Source organism: Sporothrix brasiliensis (assembly GCF_000820605.1).
Source record: "Sporothrix brasiliensis 5110 chromosome Unknown Cont16, whole genome shotgun sequence".
Classification (NCBI taxonomy): domain Eukaryota; kingdom Fungi; phylum Ascomycota; class Sordariomycetes; order Ophiostomatales; family Ophiostomataceae; genus Sporothrix; species Sporothrix brasiliensis.
In genome coordinates, this window is record NW_024467135.1 from 446,802 (window position 1) to 465,982 (window position 19,181).

The 19,181-nt window shown below is 53.8% G+C and overlaps 8 protein-coding genes across 8 annotated transcripts; 4 read left to right on the forward strand and 4 right to left on the reverse strand.

Moving 5' to 3' along the window:
* Positions 1-233: 233 nt before the first annotated feature.
* On the forward strand, positions 234-1,172 carry SPBR_04366 (uncharacterized protein; the record flags this gene model as incomplete). Its single annotated transcript, XM_040762649.1, has 1 exon — positions 234-1,172. The coding sequence occupies one exon, from the start codon at positions 234-236 to the stop codon at positions 1,170-1,172; it is 939 nt and encodes a 312-aa protein (XP_040621423.1).
* A 282-nt stretch (positions 1,173-1,454) lies between these two features.
* Positions 1,455-2,009, reverse strand: SPBR_04479 (uncharacterized protein; the record flags this gene model as incomplete). The annotated part of the gene is made up of 1 exon (XM_040762762.1): positions 1,455-2,009. The coding sequence occupies one exon, from the start codon at positions 2,007-2,009 to the stop codon at positions 1,455-1,457; it is 555 nt and encodes a 184-aa protein (XP_040621424.1).
* Positions 2,010-6,912: 4,903 nt separating this feature from the next.
* Positions 6,913-7,176, forward strand: SPBR_04517 (uncharacterized protein; the record flags this gene model as incomplete). Its single annotated transcript, XM_040762800.1, has 1 exon — positions 6,913-7,176. One exon carries the CDS (start codon positions 6,913-6,915, stop codon positions 7,174-7,176), a length of 264 nt encoding a protein of 87 aa, XP_040621425.1.
* Positions 7,177-8,065: 889 nt separating this feature from the next.
* SPBR_04170 (delta8-fatty-acid desaturase) lies at positions 8,066-9,836 on the forward strand (the record flags this gene model as incomplete). Its single annotated transcript, XM_040762453.1, has 2 exons — positions 8,066-8,071; positions 8,106-9,836. The coding sequence occupies 2 exons, from the start codon at positions 8,066-8,068 to the stop codon at positions 9,834-9,836; spliced, it is 1,737 nt and encodes a 578-aa protein (XP_040621426.1).
* Positions 9,837-10,185: 349 nt separating this feature from the next.
* SPBR_04266 (macrolide phosphotransferase k) lies at positions 10,186-11,508 on the reverse strand (the record flags this gene model as incomplete). Its single annotated transcript, XM_040762549.1, has 1 exon — positions 10,186-11,508. The coding sequence occupies one exon, from the start codon at positions 11,506-11,508 to the stop codon at positions 10,186-10,188; it is 1,323 nt and encodes a 440-aa protein (XP_040621427.1).
* Positions 11,509-11,911: 403 nt separating this feature from the next.
* SPBR_04120 (uncharacterized protein) lies at positions 11,912-14,255 on the reverse strand (the record flags this gene model as incomplete). Its single annotated transcript, XM_040762403.1, has 3 exons — positions 11,912-13,378; positions 13,474-13,776; positions 13,869-14,255. The coding sequence occupies 3 exons, from the start codon at positions 14,253-14,255 to the stop codon at positions 11,912-11,914; spliced, it is 2,157 nt and encodes a 718-aa protein (XP_040621428.1).
* A 984-nt stretch (positions 14,256-15,239) lies between these two features.
* On the reverse strand, positions 15,240-16,851 carry SPBR_04208 (uncharacterized protein; the record flags this gene model as incomplete). Its single annotated transcript, XM_040762491.1, has 2 exons — positions 15,240-15,884; positions 15,961-16,851. 2 exons carry the CDS (start codon positions 16,849-16,851, stop codon positions 15,240-15,242), a joined length of 1,536 nt encoding a protein of 511 aa, XP_040621429.1.
* Positions 16,852-17,442: 591 nt separating this feature from the next.
* SPBR_04464 (uncharacterized protein) lies at positions 17,443-18,049 on the forward strand (the record flags this gene model as incomplete). The annotated part of the gene is made up of 2 exons (XM_040762747.1): positions 17,443-17,812; positions 17,871-18,049. The coding sequence occupies 2 exons, from the start codon at positions 17,443-17,445 to the stop codon at positions 18,047-18,049; spliced, it is 549 nt and encodes a 182-aa protein (XP_040621430.1).
* Positions 18,050-19,181: the final 1,132 nt, after the last annotated feature.

The window sequence follows — 19,181 nt, forward strand, 5'->3', positions numbered from 1 at the left end:
AGTTCCCCAGTGGAGGAACGGAGTGCACTGCGGAACAGAATCGTGGTTTAAAAGACAGGCCGCATCCCGTCCAGCCACAATGAAATCTTCCTTGGTCTCCAAACCAACCTTCGTCTACCGATTACACCTCACTGACGATTCTGTTGCATCAAACATATGGGTTTAAGTTGATAGCAGAATTACACTTGGACATTGATTGTTCATTCTCTCCCACCCCCGCCCGTCCCTCAGTCATGTCCGCGCCGCAATCTGCGGCCCTCCAGGCCGCCAGTCTCTTCCGCGTCGATGGCCTGGTAGCCGTGATTACCGGCGGCGGCACCGGCATTGGGCTCACAATGGCCCGCGCGCTCGCCGCCAACGGCGCCCGCCTCGTGTTTATCCTCGGCCGCCGCAAGGACGTCCTGGACGCCGCCGCGGCGGCTGCCAATGCCGACGAGAAGCGCGACGTCCTGGTGCCGGTCGCCTGCGACGTCGGCGACAAGGCGTCCCTGCAGGCCTCGGTCGACGCCGTCACGGCCCACCTCGCCTCGCTGGGGCTGGCGGACGTCGGCGTCCACCTCGTCGTCGCCAATGCCGGCATCCTCGGCCCCGCCACGCAGCGCTACGACCCGGCCGGCCTGGCGACGGCGGCGGAGCTCCGCCAGCGCATGTTTGCCGACGCCGACATGGCCGCCATGACGCAGACGTTCCACGTCAACGTGACGGGCGCCTTCTTCACGGCCATGGCGTACCTCGCGCTGCTCGACCAGGGCAACCGCTCCGTGCAGGCGGCGGACGGGGCGCGCCGCACGCAGAGCCAGGTCGTCGTGACGTCGAGCATCGGCGCCTTTTTGCGCGGCCCGCAGTCGGCGCCGTCGTACCTCGGCAGCAAGGCGGCCATCCTGCAGCTCACCAAGCAGATGGCGGCGATGCTGTCGCCGTACCGGATCCGGGCCAACGCGCTGGCGCCGGGGCTGTTCCCGACCGAGCTGGCGGCGGTGCTGACGGGCGGCCGCACGCCCGAGACCGAGGGCTACGACCACCCGGCGTTCATCCCGGCGCGGCGCTTCGGCACGGACACGGACATGGCGGGGACGATCTTGTACCTGGCCAGTCCGGCCGGCGGGTTCTGCAACGGGCTGACGCTGGTGTTTGACGGCGGGCGGCTGTCGGTAGCGACGGGCAACTACTAGAAGGCAGTGGCAGTGACAAACACTGGACGTCAAACGGCATGATTGGACCGTATTCAAGTTTCTGTTTATTGATGTTTTACATTTTTTTGAATAATTCCACCAAGAATGGCATGTTTCTGGTTGCTTTTGGACTTCGTTTTCTGTCACAACATGAAAATAAAATCATGAATGTAAGGGACCGTTTTTTTAATGTCAAAAACTCCAAACTTATATTCACAAGTTGCTCGATTCGCTTACGCTTCTTTCCCACTTTCTCATGACCATGAAGATCCATCGACTTGTTTACAGCACACCGACACAGCAGTAGTAGTCCTTCCATAGATTCGTGCAGTCGGCATCCAAAAAACCGTTCCATGCTCTGAAGCTGGCGTCCGACACACGAAACGTCGACTCGATGCCGTTGCAAGTGTCGCCCGCGGCGACTTTGTGCCACGCCCGGCAGTTTGGCGTGATGGAGGACTGGCGAGGCGAGGGCGGCACGGCTGAAGAGGATGGCGATGACGAGGATGGCGGTGGCGATGACGAGGATGGTGAGGATGGTGGGGATGGTAAGGATGTCTCGGATGTCTCGACGCCCCCACTCGACCCGTCTGCCACGCAAAAGGTGCCCTTGAGATGTTGCGCACAGTCGATGCCGGGATTCATGCGTCGGAATGCGGCCACGTCCAAGTTGAACACGGCGGCGATGCTGGCACAGGAGTCGCCGGCGTTGGCCGTGACATGGAGGTAGCAGTGGGGTGTGGAGGTCGTTGTGGGGAGAGGAGGTGCCACGGCTGCTGGGACGGCCACGGCGCCGGCGGCAGCTGATAGGAAGAGGACAAGCACAGGCGGAACCATGTTGAAAAGCGTACCGAGCTTTACGAGTCCAAGCAACACTGTCGGAGGGCCGTCTGAGGGCCGTCGTCGAGATGCAGATGGGAAACAAAACGTGACGATGCTCCGGCCATGCAGGTCCAATGAGAGGACACAGCTGCAGTAAGGCGCAGGAAACGACTCCAATTGCAACCAGGCAGCGTCATTTCTTTCTGTTTCTTCTCGTCTGCCACATTTTACATATACTCTGCAATTTGCCTACTCTCACCGACGCCGAGGGTGGCCATTTTGGATAAAAGCAAGCGATCCGGGGTAATATTGTGCAGACGGACGAGTCGACCTCGCCAACCGGACACGATACGAAGAGCGAGAAGCCAGCGGCCAACAGACTCAATATAACTGATAAAGTGCAAGTCCAAAATGTTGGCGGCAACTCGGTGCGCGCCCCAGAACGAAAAGCGAAGATTGGACAAAGAGACGAAATGTCTTACACCGCGCTCAGCACACACGTCGTCAGACATATGCAGACACGAAAACGCGACGTTGCACAAACTCGTGTCTCTACGGGCATATGAAGCACGATATGTGGTCGACGACAAGCATCGTTGCGCTGAGACATGGAAGGTGGCCGAGCTTTCCAAGTCGTGGCAAAACAGGACCACTGGAAACATTGCATCTGCGCCCGATGCTGCTATTTTGGTGACTCTCATTTCATTTTGTCGTTGTCAGGGACCGGAAGGGAAATATTCAGGTCCGCTTGCACATCGACGTCCCAGGCGAGGCGTATTATGTTAAGACCGTGGTGCTTTCTTTTGGTCCTCGCCTTGCACACAATGTGTTTCATGAAAACGGAAGCCTGCAGCTTGCAACTACGCCCGATGCTTTACTCACTTGGGCCCTGCAGTAGTCCGTACTTTGTACCTTGCATCCGCTGCAGGAACAAACGGACGGTTCCGTGGGCTTGGACCGGCCAGATCGAGAATCGGACTTCTATTTGCGTATGTCGAATGACCTGACTGGCCGTTTCTCGTATACGAACGCGTCTTGTCGCTCGATGGACCCTGGAGTGGTTCGTTCTGCTCGGTTCGTCGTTGTTGCGTATTCTTGTCTACTCCTCCTTCTACGCGTTATGTCATACTCTTCCTACTCGCAAGGTTTGCTTGTTTCTTACTTCCACGCAATTTGTTCGTGATAGCTTCATCGAAACTCCTGTTCTGTCAAGCGCATGCCATGGGTCCCAGCGAAGTACCTCCGTAAGAGAGAAGCCAAAATGGTCAATGCGCTCCATTTCTGGTCTCGCCTTCGCCAGCCTCCTCCCAATCTGCGACCAATCTAGACTGCGCAGCCAAGATGCTGCGGCGAAGAAAAGAAACCCCCTGGATATCGCACCGTTTTTCAGTCGCCGCGCTCTGGCAAGTTCAGTTGCCATCCAAAAGGCATGACCGACGTACATCCCGTTCTGCATGCTAGAGCTTGGGCCAGTCGAGGCTGGCGCTCGCTGACCCCGACATCACTTGTGCCATAAGAGTTGCCGCCCGAGAGAATGCATGATGCGCCAGTATTACGTGGCACGCCGCAAGCACAAGTTGTAGTTGTATTATTGAGAAGCCACTGACTGAAAAGGGAAGTAGTAAATTGGCTTGTCCCTAGCGGACCCTGTCTGCCTGTTAGCTGGCGTCTCGGTGTTTTCTGGGCCTGTTCTAGCGCCGTTCGTCGCACATCAATACATTTTCAGACTGTGTAAGTGCTGAACCGGACCGCTGATCCAGGGCCAGGGGGCCAACGAAAACTCTGCGTTTGGATCTCGGAACAGTCGACTGCGACGCTACGATGATCCACAAATGGATGCAGGGCCTGGCTTGGCCCGCAGAATGAAGATGGCCACCAACGTGGAGAGCAATGGCCCGTTTTTGTTACACGTCTGCCTGGTTAAACAGAGCCAAAGAGTGCCGCGCCGAGCGCGCATACGTACGCCTGGGCTGTGGTTTGGGGCAACAGGACCGCGTCTAGGCCTTTGTGGAGCCGTCACAGCAGGACAAAAGAAGACCGGGCCAGAAAGAGACATTATCTGTGTTCACTTGCTTTCTCGCAGGCGTGTTTCATACTCCGTATTCTGTACACTGACGGAGAGATCGAGCCCTTAAAAATAGAAAGGCGTACGACAAAGTTGCTCCGTACTTTGTACATCAGTCGACGACGATGCCTGGTTCTGCAAGGGGCGAGGCGGAACGGCCCCAGTGACGACCAGCAGTTCAATTGGCCACTCTCGAACCAAGTAAAAGCAAGGCACAGAGAAGAGCCGGCTCCAAGACGACCCAAACGCTCCAGAGCTGGAGAGTCGTCACAGTCAGGAGTCGAGAAGTCGAGGAGTCGAGGAGTCGAGATGCTGGAGACTGGAGAACAAAGAATGGAAGAGGAAAAAGGTCGAGGAGGCCGCGTCAAACGACTCCGCCGACCCCTATCCCGCCGGCTGACACGACCGCGACGAGCCAAAGAGCCATGTTGCTCGTCGTATTTCGTCGATGAAATGGACTTATCGACTTTCGAGAATGGCCACTTGCTTTCGCGCTCCAGACGGAGACTAGCGCAGCCAAGAGACCAATCAACAGGGGCCCCGCGCCAGGAACAACGCTGGAACCCGCTGGAACCCCCAGTGTTCGTCTTCAGGAACTGGAGCAGGCAGCCAATAACGACTCAATACGAGCGAAGAACCGAAAATCAAGCTGAAGAGCGACCAAGAAAAGAGACACAAAAAGACAAAAATCACGGGCAAAGACCACAGAAATAGCAGCAGAAATTCCACAAAAAACAAGGCCGTGGATATCCACCGGGCGCAGAACGGCGCTTTGCGACACGTACGACGTAGAGCGTCTTCTTTGTTGTAACGTACCGTTTTCGTACCGTTTCGTACCGTTTCGTACCGTTTTCGTCCCTTCCTAATCTGGCCAGTGTCGTCTGGTGTCGGCGAGCAATCGACAACAACATCGACAGAAATAACACCGTCGTTTCTCTTTGGACCTGTTCAAGTCATCTCTTCACACGAATGCCCCCACGGGTAGAATCCAAGCGGAAGGCTGCAGTGCTGGGAGCCGCTCAAAGAGACTCTGTAAAGGGTCGATTTCTTTGGTCGTATCTCGTTCCTGCCCGTTTTGAGTCTCTTGTAAATGATGCCCCTTTTTCTGGACTTTCCCTTTCTAGCGCTGCCCTGCGCCTCTTTTCCGTCGCGCCTTCCCTCGTTGGCCTCTTTCCTTCTGAAAGAGCCATCTCTCTCTCGCATCTCTGCTCGCCTCCTCGTAAGATGCCTTTTTCGGTTTCTCCTTTCCCAACGCTCTTTCCTTTTCGAAACAGCCCAATGCCCACCCGTCAACGTAGCCCCGATCCACTTCCCACCTTTTCCCCTTTCTACCTTTTGTCCGTAACTTGCTCGAACGTTCTTGCCTTGGTCGCCTTCCTTGTGCCATTTTTGTGGTTCTTGCCGTTTCGGACCAGCCCTCCGTTCGCCTTCCAAAGTGTATTGTCCACCGTGCTTTCGCAGTCGTCGCTTCCGTATACCGTGAGACCGTATTGGCTGCAATACGTGGGCTGTTCGTCCTCATCTCGTCTATCGCTTGTCGTCTTTCGTAGCTCATGGCGTCTCCGTATTTTCATGTGTCTTGTGCAATGCGTGTCTGTCGGCCTGCCTCGCTTTTCTTGTCGCTGTCCATGTTGCCCCTTCGCTCCTTCCACCTCGTCTCATCGTTCTTGCCCAAAATAGACCTTCAGGGCAAAGCAAAAAGAACACAAACAGCATCAACTCGAAATAAATGCAATAAATGCAAAAGCGTTTTTCCACAACATCCAATCCATCCTCGGTTTGTCCCCCTTCTTCCTCGACAAATACCTTCTTCCTCTTCCCCCAATCCAGAGATTGGACCCCGTTTATTTCTCTCATCCTCCCCAATCTCTTTTTCCTCTTGCCCACACACGCATATTCGAGCCATTTCCCCGCCAGAGTCGCAATCGCAGGCATTCCCCAGTCCAAGTCCATAATAGGTCCATTGCGTCCCTTTTTTCGTTCTCATTATTCTTCAAAGTTTGTGGCAAATCTCAAGAAACGGGACACATCTCTCGCCATTTCTCTCACGATCATTTGCCTCCTCTCTGCCTGGCAGTGCTGGTTCTTTGGTTGCAGCCTATCGCAGTGTGAACAGTCTGGCCTTGCAGGCTGCCCCCAATTTCATTTTCGGTACGTTTCTCTTTGGTGACTCCCCTGGTCACCTTGTCACGTATCTTCCTACATGCACATGCGGCGAAAAAGGAGAGCAGAAGAAGAAGAAGAACAAAAACAACAGACAACAAAATAAGGCACACAGAAGGAGAGGCAAAACAAGAAACAGACAGCCAAAGAGAACACGACAATAAAAAGCACAAATAGCCAGGCCGTCCAACGTCCCCAACAGAACATACCCAGGCGAGAACCACCCACGTCGTTTCACAATTGGCGATTGTCTTAATTGCTCAATTGCTCAATTTTTTATTTTTTATATTTTTTGCCTCGCCCGGTTCGCCTGGTGTGTGGTCTCGACGTGTATTTTTTCGCCGTCCTCGTTTGGCCCTTTTCAGTGTCTGGCTGTCTGGCTGTCTGTCCGACACTCGTCTTTTACTTTACCACCTCCCCCTTTTCGCATGCCAGGCCTCGATTCTAACAAGACAAGCCCAGACCAGACAACTTTGTCCTCGGCTCTTTTCTCTCCACTTACTTGACGTGTCTTCTTTCCCGTCTTCGACCCTGAGCCTTGCTCTGAGGACACGCACGTCACTCGACTCTTCTCTCGACATCTAGGCACTTGCCCCCGAAGCTGACCGCGGTTCCTCTCCTCCTCGACAACCAACCCATTCTCTCCCCAAGCCGTCACGTACGGCTCACCGCAAACTCCCAATCAACACAATGGCCACCTCGACCACAGTACCGAGCCCGAGCCCGAGCCCAAGCCCAAGCTCCATGCAGACGGCAACAACACCGGTCGTGGTCGACCGTGATCGCATCCTCCAGCCCGACGAGGTCACCGACCGCATCGCCCAGGGCCAGACCATTGTCATCTACCAGGACTATGTCCTGCGCCTCGACAGCTGGCTCGACCGCCACCCCGGTGGCCGCTTGGCCATCTTGCACATGGTTGGCAAGGATGCCACCGACGAGATTGAAGTGTAAATATGGCTCCCACATACCTCGTTCATGCCGTGATGTTTATGTTTCTCCCATGATTCCTTTTCTATCGTTCGCTTTGATTCGCTTCCATTCGCTTTGTCGTCTTTCGCTTCTGGTTGTACGCCGTCGTCGTCGCGTCGATTTGTTGTCGGTTCCTAGGATTCCTTTGGTTTCTAAACTTGACTTGGTGCGTCATGTCTGGGACGTCCGTCGTTTCTTTCGATACGTGGTTCCTCATGTCCTGATTTTCTGGCTGTCGGGCCTGAATGTTCGTCGTATCCATACACAACTGGAGGCGGGCGACGGGATTTGGAGTCCGTGTGGTATTGGTGAAGGGCGGAATCGGACCAGAAAATCCAGGACGAGACTAGAATCGAGCGACAAGACTCCCAAAAAGCCGAAGAGAACGCAGGGAAAATAAACATTCGAATCGTCCAAGTTGGGCGAAATCGTTTGTGGTTTGAGGTTGAAGGACGTTCAGTTCTCAGATGCTGTGGTTCTACTTGTGTGGGGGGGTTAAGGCCGTTTTATGCCACCCAGCAGCACGTTCCAGCGCATCCGAGCGATCCGAGCCTTCTTTGCATTTCTCAGCACACCATTTCCCCTCCCCTGGTCCAGGCACTCCCGCACACCAAAACACACCAAAAAAACACCAAAATGAACCAAAATGAACCAAGAGGATCCAAGATGGGTCAATTCACCCATTCATGCCTCACCTCGCAAATTACAATTCCCGGAGCCTCCCCTTAACACCGAAATCCATTCCCGGTTTTCTTTCTTTTCTTTTCTTGTGCCATCCCATCGAATAACCAAATAGGGTGTTCATTGGATGGTCATGGTGGATCAAATAAATAAAATGCTGACTCGATGCCGATCGGCGTATTTCCCCGTCATGCAGGTACCACTCCGCTTCTACCCTCAAAACCATCAAGGCCTACCGCATCGGCCGCAAGCTCCCAGGGCCCTGGGTGGCCCATGCCCAACCGCCCATCCGCGGCGGTGTCTTCCGCCGCACTGAGGTGACAGTGTCGCCACCATCGCCGCTCGACGGTAACTGCTCGGATGTTGATGGCGAAGACTGTGAGGATGATGAGGCCCTGCTGCGGGCAGAAGAGTCGTCGGCCGAGGAGCCGTGTAGCAGCAGCAGCAGTGATACCGATGACTCGTTAACAGAGGACTCAACTGGTGTCAGTGATGTCTTGTCTGAGTGCAGCGCGCTGCCGACTCCTCCCTCGGCAGCATGGTCGTCGGGTGTCCAGACTGCAGACGACACCTTTGTCGGCACTGGGAGTAGGTCCACGCCCATCGCGCTGCCGCCATTCCTGACAGCCTCGGGCGTGCATAGCGTCAACCGCCGCAGTCTCGGAAGCGCCCAGCTCTCGCAGTTTGCCCGCAAGACGCGCAAGCAGGCACAGGCCCAAGCCAAGGCTGATCCCATCAACGACACCAACACAGTGGACGCCGTTGCCTTCTCTACTGTTGACGACTTTGCCGACCGCAGCAACCAGCACGAGGTCGAGCGCGACTCGCTGACCTACCCGTCCGTCGATCCTGCACGTCAACAAGCCATCATCCAGCGCTACCGTGCTATGCACCAGCGCATACACGACGCGGGCTGGTACGACTGCCCCTACGGCGATTACGCCAAGGAGATGGCCCGGTACACGACGCTGTTTGTGCTGTTCTTGGCCACGCTGCACCTTGGCTGGTACGTCACGTCAGCTGTGTTTCTGGGCCTGTTTTGGCACCAGATCATGTTCACCGCACACGATGCCGGCCACCGCGCCATTACGCACAATTTTGTCATTGACACGCTCATCGGGCTGTTCATCGCCGATTTCTGCTGCGGTCTGTCCATCGGCTGGTGGAAGAGCAGCCACAACGTGCACCATCTCGTGACCAACCAGGCCGAGCACGACCCGGACATCCAGAACGTGCCCCTGTTCGCCACAAGTCCGCTCTTCTTCAAGTCGCTGCGCTCCTCCTACTACGACTTTACGTTTGTCTGGGACGCCGTGGCCGACGTTATGGTGCCCTTCCAGAAGTACACCTACTACCCTATCATGGGCATCGCGCGCTTCAATTTGTACCTGCTGTCGTGGCTGCACGTCCTGTCGGCCAAGTCGTCCGCCCTCGGCCGCAGCACCGCCTGGTGGATCCGCCCGGCGGAGATGGCCGCCATGAGCGCATACTGGTTCTTGTTTGGATACTGTCTGCTGTGGCGCACCCTGCCGGACTGGACCACCCGCGTCGTCTTTGTGCTCGTCTCGCACATCATCACCATGCCCCTGCACGTGCAAATCACGCTCTCGCACTGGGGCATGTCCACCTCCGACCTGGGCGAGACCGAGTCCTTCCCGCAGCGCCAGCTGCGCACCACCATGGACGTCGACTGCCCCGCCTGGCTGGACTTTATTCACGGCGGCCTGCAGTTCCAGGCCGTCCACCACCTGTTCCCGCGCGTGCCCCGGCACAACCTGCGCAAAGTGCAGGCACTCGTGCGCGAGTTCTGCGACGACACGGGCATCCCCTATGCCATCCTGAACTTTGTCGACGGCAATCGCAGAGTGCTGGGCCGTCTCCAGGAAATGAGCGACCAGGTCAACATGATGGTGCAGTGCCAAAAGCACATGGCCGCCACAGGCGAGAGCGGTCTCCACTAGAGAGGTATCTCGGGTGCTAGGCGCCGCATACTTGTTTGGTTTTATTTTATTTGGTTGATTTCGCTGTCATGTTTCTCTCTTCCGGGCAGTGCCCAAAGACAACCATTATGCATATCCATTCCTACTTTGATCGGTTTCTTTTGTACATATTTCTTCGTTGCGTTCATTATTTGTCGACCACTTTGTTGTCTTTTCGTTTTCTAATTTTTCTTTCAATATGTCACTAGAGAGGCGCATTCATTTTTGACTATTTAACAAAAGCATCTACAATGATTTTTCGAATTGCACTTGGGTGCAGAGACTGCCTATTATTTTGGCTATGATTGATGTTCTTTCCACGAATCCCTCACTAACCGTCCAGCACACCGTTCTTTGCTACATCAATCAGCTCGAGGTCTGCCTTCTTTGCCTTTTCGTTCTTCTTGTCCTTGCCGTCGTCCAACCCATACTCCGTCTCCAGCTCTGTCCGCATCTTGACCTGCTTTTCGAAAAAGACCAAAAAGAACGAGACGCCGCCCAGGATGATCGAGTACCGCCACACGTACTTGAGTGCGGCCACATAGACGCCGACCACCTCGGACCGCACAGGCTCCGGTATGGCCTGGATGGTGGCAGCGGTGGCAGCCTCGTACGACCGACCGTTGCGGAACTGCGCCGCCACAGCCGGGTCCGAGATGCCTCCCTGCGCCACGGGCCGAGCTGCCAGGCGGTCAAAGTAGTTGCTGAAGACAGCGGCCGGGATGGCCACGCCCCAGACACTGCCAAACGAGCGCATAAACGACCAGGCGGCCGTCGCGGCGGCCTGGTCCGCCTCGGACAGCGGCGCCTGGCACCCGGGCAGCAGGGTGTTGAGCACAAACCCGGAGCCGGCGGCCACGACGACCTGGAACAGCACCCAGGCGGCGGTCGACGAGTCCTGGTCAAGGAGCGTCAGCAGGCCGAGGCCGACGGTGTTGACGCCGAAGCCAAACAGGTGCAGGGGCTTGTAGCGGCCGTAGCGGGTCAGCAGCAGGACGGCGGCAATGGCGGCGGGCACGCCGATGACAATGGCCGGCAGCAGCTGGACGCCGGAGCGGGTGGGCGAGCTGCCGAGGACGGCCTGGAAGTAGACGGGCAAAAAGAAGAAGAGCCAGTACATGAGGGCGGCGTTGATAAAAGTGACGGCAAAGATGGCGGCCGAGGTGCGGTTGGCAAACAGGCGCGGGGGCACGACGGCCTCGCGCGGCGCCAGGGGGAACGCGGGCCAGAGGGTGGCCGAGGCCTCGTAGAGCATAAACAGGGCGAGGCCGACGAGGCCGGCCACGAGCGGGCCGACGATCTGGGCGGACGACCAGGGCAGGCGCGTGCCGCCGTAGGTCAGCGCGTACAGCACGGCCACGGTCGAGGCGATGAGCAGCAGGTTGCCAAGGTAGTCGATGCGGCCGAGCTTGTGCAGCAGCCACATGCGGTCGGCGTCGTCGGCATGGGTGTCGCCGACGGCATCGACGGCACCGTCAGAGGCACGCCCCGGCTTGACTTTGAGAAACAGCAGGATCATGAGCATGGCGGCGCCGCAGACGGGCAGGTTGATGTAAAAGACCCAGCGCCACGAGGCCCCGTGCTGGACGAGCGCGCCGCCGACATAGGGCCCGAGCGCCAGGCCGACAAAGTACACGGACAGCACCATGGACATGTAGTTGCCGCGCTCGCGCAGGGGCACCAGGTCGGACACGACGATGTCGACAAAGCTCGTCCATCGAGATAGGGAAAAGGAATAAAAGGGGGGCGATTACGAGTATTACACTACACTCTTCTCTCTTGTTACGAATGAATGTATGATAAATAAAGTTTTGTATTATTGAAAAGTAAAAGAAAACGATGATGATGATGATTAGAAAAGAAAAGAAAATAAAAATCTTCGAAGACAAAAGAATAGGGGCTGTCCCCCAGTGGCCACACCACCAGCCACGAAAGGGACTAGAAAAAGACTCTTAAAAAAACAAAAAACAACGTAAAACAAATAGAATTTAGGATGAGAAAAAAGAAATGGTATAACAGAAAAGCGCTCCACGCCCGTAGCTGCTGTCTTGTCTACTTTAAACGATCACCTGGTCTTCAGCATCTGGATCTGGCTCATCCTTTGTGATGGCGTCAAGGATTGCCGAGCTAATGGCCGACTTCTTTTCGCTTTGCACCAACTTGTGATTTTCGATGTCACATTTGTCGGCAATGACCTGGTAAACGAAAACTGGCTTCTTTTGTCCCGGGCGGTTTACGCGACCGACTGCTTGGTCGAGCCAGGATGCTTTCCACCATGGGCACGACTGAACCACGACGTTGGCAAACTGGACGTTCAATCCAACGCCACCGGAAGACCTGCTCATTAACAAGATCTTTGGGTCAGTTGCTTCCTTGAAGCTCTGAAGAGCGGCGGCACGTTCGGTTACGTCCAGACGACCATCATAGGTGAAGAGGTTGGTTCCAGGTTGCGTAGCTTTTAGGGCAATCTCTACAATCGAGAGGAAGAGGACGCTCTCGTCAAAAATGATGATAGCGTCTGTTGGGTCTGTCGCTTGGTGAGTCTCCACCGTCTTGAGGATGGCGGAGACGCGGGGAGACCGCCAGTTGTCATTGGTTCGCATCTCGGAAAGCCATGCTTTCAATTTGGCGCGGTCGTCCTCGTCGAGCTTAACAACGGCTTGGGGTCCAGCCGCGTCGCCAGATGTCTGCTCAGAAATCTTGTGCTCGATGTGGTAAACCTTCGGAAGGCTTTTGTGGCATGCAGCCTGCTGGGCCTTGACTAACTTCGAGAGCGCAAGCCGGCTTTGCTCTTTTTTAGTTTTGCTTTTTTTCCCCGGGCGGGCCACCACCGTCCGGCCACCTGCCTTGCGGCTGCGTTTCAGCATTCGGTTGATCGTCTGGAAGTCCTCGTAATAGGAGTTTGACTGCTTCAGTTCTTCCTTGTCGAGCTCAAACTTGACAGGCACGTACTTGACACTTGTCAACAGCTTCTTCAAGAGGGCATTGGACCGCCGCAGCATGCAGGCGCCAAACAACTGAATGAGTCGGAGCATAAACTCCCCATCGGGGGCGCGCTGGCGCTGCTTCGCCTTGTTCTTGTATTGGGAAAATGTGTTGATGTACTTGGCATTTGTGGAAAAGGGGTGGCCCTTGAGGAAACGTAGGAGGGCATATCCGTCGCGCCAAGTGTTGTCAAAAGGGGTTCCGGAGAGCAACAGACACGTATCGAACGACTCTCTCAACTCAGCGACAGCCTGATGGACCGAAGTGCGCGGGTTCTTGATGTAGTGTGCCTCGTCCAAGACAAGAAACTCTCCAAACCGCTTGTCACGAGGATTGAAGAATCCAGACAGAAGAGTGACAACAGGTCTCTTTGGGAGCGGGAGGTTGTCTTTGGCACGAAACGTCTTTAGGCGGCTTCGGTAGTTGTTTAGGCGTCTGAATTCGGCAGAAACTTTGTTGTATGAAGTGACAACCAGGTCGTATTTGAAGAGTTCGACGGGGTTGACGTCGTCGTCGAGGAGGAGAAGGACTTTCAGTGGCTGTAAGACATCATTGGTTAGTAACAACTTGACAAGAAGAAGAAGAAGAAGAAGACCAGCAAACTTAAACGGGCAGCCCCCTCCATTTTACTTACCTTGGCGAGGAACTTCTTTGCTTCGTTGATCCATTGCAGGCAGCAGGAGTTTGGCGCTATGATAACACACGGCCCACGGCCAACGCGCTCACTCATTGCAATCGCCATTAAAGTTGGCAGAGTCTTTCCCAGACCAGGCGGATCTGCGAGAATCAGGCCCTTGAAAAGCGTTTTCCTAGCTTCCGACATGGCATGAGTAGCTACTGTCTGGTGTTTGAAGAGGTGTGAGCCGGGACTGATAATTGACGTCTCTATCTCCTTGGAAAGTGCGGCAATCGAAACGGGGTCTCCGTATTTGGCGGCCTGTAAGATGAAGAGGGGCCCGTGTTAGTTCAACGGTGGGATAGAAACGGAAGCATGTAGTAAAACATTTATTCAGATGCTGTTCAACTCACAATGAGGGGCGTCAAGCTGCCTAGGAACTCGAGGATCTTGCTCTTGTCTTGGGCGCCAAAGACGTGGTCTTTTTGGACCTCTTCGTCGGTATCAGGCTCCTCGCTGTCCGTATCCGGCGAATATGAGCCGTCCGTGTCGTCGGTATTGTCATAGTCGTCTTCGTCACCTTCTCTCCGTTTACGCTTGGCCTTTATCGTCTTGACTTTGAGTCCTTTCGACTTGAGGAGGCCTGTGCCGCTCGTAACCTTTGAGACGAGAAGTTCTGCGATATCATTGCTTGCTGTCATGGGTGTCTCGCGAACAAAAGCTTCGATTGTCGACAACAGTTTCTCTCCAGCTTCACTCCAGTCGTCATCTGGTCTGCTTCGGGCGTTGGTGTCTGCCATGCTGCCCGCGAGGTCGACGGCGTCCCGCGGATTTTGGTCTGTTTGGCGACTGTGCTGTGAGTATGAAAGATGAAAGAAGAAGAGAGGGAGAGGTAAACGCACGAAACACCGTCGATGCCTTGAAGAAGAAAACGAAACGCAAAGAAGAGAAATGATGAAAGACGTAGAGGAGGAGGTCAAGTACGCAAGAGGGGAATGGCGAGGTGATGGAAATTCCGTAAGAGAAGGAAGGCGATGCCTGCTAACAGTTTCAGCTTTTAGAAATGCTTCGACTCGGCGCAATGGACTGGCTGGATCTCAAGTGAAAGTGAAGCCTCAGTGATTTCTAAGTGATTAAAATTAGCAAAGATCGTTACAAGCACTTATGATGGTCAAATCTCCAACCTGCTCAAGCCAACCAACACAAACAAGAAGACATTACGATATCTAGGGGCAATGCTAGCAACATCGACGTACCTACCAACGAGACAGAGGGCGAGGGCGGGAGTATCGAGATGTCAACTGTGTTTTAAAAGGGGTGGAATATTCAAAGAGCATTCAAGCTGGATGTAGTTTTTCATTCTCGTTGCATTGAACAAATGGGTTTCTACTATGGACCATCGGTTTTTATTGTGTTTTTTTACGTTTCAGTAAAAGCAATGCATTTCACATATCAATTTTCTTTTCTATCAAACGAAAGTAAGCCATCCACGTTAAAACTTCCCAAGCTGGCCACCGTCTACACTCTGCTACGGCCCTGTCTCGGGCCGACGTCCCAAATGCTCAGCCAGCCCTGGAACGCACAGAACACGCTGCAGGCGCCGAGGCCTGAGTGGAGGTCGTAAACGGCGGTGGCGTGCTTGCCGGCATTCCGAGCCTCGTGTTTCTCCCATTCTCCGCTAAGCACATCGTCGTACACTTTGCCCAATCCATAACCCTGCGGCTCCCACCGCTCGACACTGCCGCCGTCCTGGTGCGGGCCCAGAGCGAAACGGGCAAAAGAGTTTACTTCTTTTTCTGTGCCTTGGCCTGGGCCCCGCCATCTTTTTTGCCATCCTCTTTGTCGTCGTCGCGAGGACGCTCGGTGCCTTTTCTGTCCTTCTCTCGAGCCAGTTGGTCTTGGATGTATTCCAAAATGTCTTTCCCGATAGTTTGAACGGCTCTATTGATCGGTTTTTCTGAAGCCTCAGCTTCAAACGCAAACAGTTCGGAAATCAAGCCTTGAAGATGCGGCTTATCGATTGCCTCAGAGATGTCCGCCATTAGCTCGTCGGTGGTGTTTCGCTCTAGAATACCGCCAAACTTTTTGGTTGTGGCGTTGCTTGACTCTCTTGAATAGTGGCAGAGGGTTGAGATGCTTTTATGGAGAATAGACAGTATCCCTTGAAGCTTCTCTGACGTCGTGTCGGTCTTGCGTCTCTGTTGGAGGGAAATGCTGGGCGTGCCTGTTCTGTCGTGGATAGCCGTAGCACGGACAGCCTGGTCTACTCCAGCTTTCGTGACTGCTGATCCAACAAATTCTTTGTAATAGTCGAAGAAGAACGGGAGGGTTTTTGACGTTAGAAAGGATCGCTTGTCTTCGTCCATGTCAGAAAGCACGGAGTGAAGACCGGCAAGGAAGTCGCTAGTCATGTAGATGCCAGCGGAAGCCTATTTGTCGCAAAATCGACGAATAACCATTAGAAGATGGATACAAATAGTATTGAAACTACATATTTGAACTTACCTCGAGTTCGGCAGCGGCTTGGGTGGCGAACTCTGCGGAGAGGGACTCCTCAAAATCCAGGAAAGCGAAGAGGCCCTCTGAGCTTGTCTCGCACCCATATCCTTCCTTTATGCCGGCAGTCTTCTCGATCGTGTCACGCATTTTGGTAAGGTAGGTGCCGTTGTTCGACTCCTGGAACAACGAAAACTGAAGAGCGAGGTATGAGGCCAAATGCCCCGACGCAGTGGTGATGGATGGATGTGCTTTTTTGATTTTCTCGTCATCATCCAGGACAATGAGCGTCTGTACACGGGGCGGTCCCTCCTTTATGTTGGCAGCATGGGTACGGCATGCTATGCCGAGTTCCTTGAGCTTGTCCTTGGATGATAGGCGAGTGTCGACGTTCAGCCAAAACTCTGGATAAAAGAACACCTGTTTGCTTGACACTAGTCGAGGTGTCAGGCGACCGTCGACTGGCATGCAACCGACGTAGTATCTTGTCTGTGTCTGAATGCGTTCCGTGACAGGGATGAAAACACGCATTGTGTTTTCGTCGCGCTCTTGTACTCCACGCAGCCGTCTGGCCGCTTCCCGCGATTTGTCGCGGCCTTTTCCGGTGCCGAGGTACTTGTTGGGGTCCTTGCCGTCAATAATGCCGACCTCTAGATACATCTTGGTTTGCTCGCCCTCCAAAAGCTCGTTGCCTTTTGCGAGTCTAGCCCCGTTAACGAGGAGCTCCTTCTTCGGATCGTAGCGGGGATTCGCGGCTGCGGATGGGCCTACCGCCAGCATGTAAACTCGCTGGAACGGGACTCGCCCCTCCTCACCAATGCGCATACTGTCTTGATTGCTCCGCTGAGCCACGTCGTTGTACCCGTCCTCCACGGCCCCCAAGCCGTCGGAATCAGCCATAGTTCAAACCCGTAAAAAGAACGGGAGAGAAGGGAAGGCAAGAGCGAGGGAGGAAAGCACGATGGCCATGAAAACGAAAAGATAGACAATGGAGGGTTGGAAAATAAGGAGAGGGGGGAGGTCGGTCAGGTCGTTTTGTCTAAGCAACGAGCGTGAAGGAAGGTATGTAACTTTTTGTCCCGTTGTTCACAGCGTAACGCTGCTTGCCTTTTCAAATGAGAAGTGTGTGAGAGGAAGACTGCGATGATTAAAAGAGAAAGAATAAAGACAGGGCCGCTTTGAAAATAAAGAGAGAGTGGAGGTTGAGTCGTTTCGTTGAAACAACGAGCGTGAAAAAAAGTGTGTAACTTTTTGTCTCGGTATTCACGCGTGACAAGAAAGTGAGAAGTGTGTGAGTGTGTTGTCAGTCGTGCAAAACTTGGAATTTCTGGCTAATTGCTGTAAAATTAGCGCGGGCGTCTCCAACACACATACTAATAATTTTCAAGAGCCGCCCAACTACCCCATAATACCAACCATTCAGCTTTTCTAGAGCTACCAACACACTCCCAACTCCACACTTTCTTAATTTCCAAAACACATATTCTCATAATGGAGGAACAAGCAAAGAATTGGCAAAACATCGAGATCAAAAACCTTGACAACAGTATCTCGGTGCTACAGCAGACAATCGCAGAAGAACGCAAAAAAAAATCAAAACACCGTGGCTACAAAAGCAGAAAGAACACCATAAGCAGACAAGAAGCTGAGGCCGATGTAAAGATCGACCTCGAAGCGGTTTTAAACCACCTGTTCACGACCACCACCACACGCGTGGACATTTCTCTAGACCACACGTTCGCACTCCGCCGCCTTGTGCGGGCCATTGTGATGTTCGAGGAGGGCGACATAGGCAAGGAAGAGATTACCGAGGAGGTGCAGAGGGCGATCGCCATCCTGAGAGGCCAAGCTCCAGAGGACCGTGAGTTATCCAATCTATAATCAAATGCAGGAGATTTACAGTACTAACAATTTCTCAGGGTCTAATGCTGGGGATGAGGGTGCACCCGCGACTTCCAAACGGGTCTTGCGTAAGCGTCCCAACATCAAGTATGCCGATGAAATCGACGAGCTTGATGAGCTTGTCGGCGGCGTCGTCGACCACGACGACGACGACGACGACGCCGACCACGACGACGGCAACTCTCAAGACAAATAGACTACAATGGTCAACGCACATTTCTTTCTTATGTTCTGTGTAGCAATGAATTCCTGAAAAATGTTTAAACATGACTATGATTAGTGGCTCAAAAGTTGTCGTTGAATTGTAAAAAATCAGAATTGTTACATTCCTACGTAAGAATTGAATGTGACTCGAATCAAAGCTACAGTACTGCGGGGGGAGGGAATGAACGAAAATGCAAATAATTTTTTTTTTTTGTTAAAATTACGGAACTGCAGAAATCTATCTCTATCATAATCCATGCTATACACACGAGCTGCGATGTGCACCCCCTTCCGTTCATTCGACTCGGCCTGGCATTGCGTTTACATTAAGTGTGGTGAGCGGCGCGCGCGCCTTGCCACTCGAGGTACGGCGCTTATCTGTATTCTTCGCTGTCTTATCCGTCACTTTCGTTTTCTTGGTCGGCTGAATTATGTCGTTATCAACACTGCTTCTTTCCTTATTCCTCCGCCTCGTTTTATCCATGTCGTGTTTGTTCCAAGACTCAGATTTCTGTATGACAGAGCCTTTCAACTCGATAAAATCCATGGGCCCATTGATCTTGTGGTCGACAGAAAGATGACCAAGAAGGTCCTTGGCACTCATGGGCTTCGTCTCTTGACAAGGCGAGAACCCGGAAAGAGATGGGCTTGAGAGGGGACACGTCACCTGCTGCCCTTGCAGCTTGATTAAATGTCGTGCAATGTGCTTCTTGAGGGACCCGTTGCCACGTAACTGGCACACCCGTACTGAACTGTCAAGCCTATTATCGAAGAGACAGAATGGGCAGAACCCCACGTATTCACAAGTCGATGGATCCGCGCGCTCGTTACGGACCACGGCGATTCCATGTTGTTCGACCCAAGTGGCAACATCAGCTGCCATGTGTGCATCCATGTGTGTGCTCTCGAGGGTCTCGGCCCGTGCGACCCATGATTGACAGAATAGGCAGAAATACGTCAACGCATCCATGCTAATCTCGTTCGCCGCACCGGAAAGAATTGTTGACGATACTCGATGGCTCATCACCAGGTGCATACGATAGTCAAATATGCCTGCAAGTGTAACGGGCTTTTCGTGTGCCAAGCAAGTGAACTGCGGTGGTGAATCATCGTTATCGTTGTTC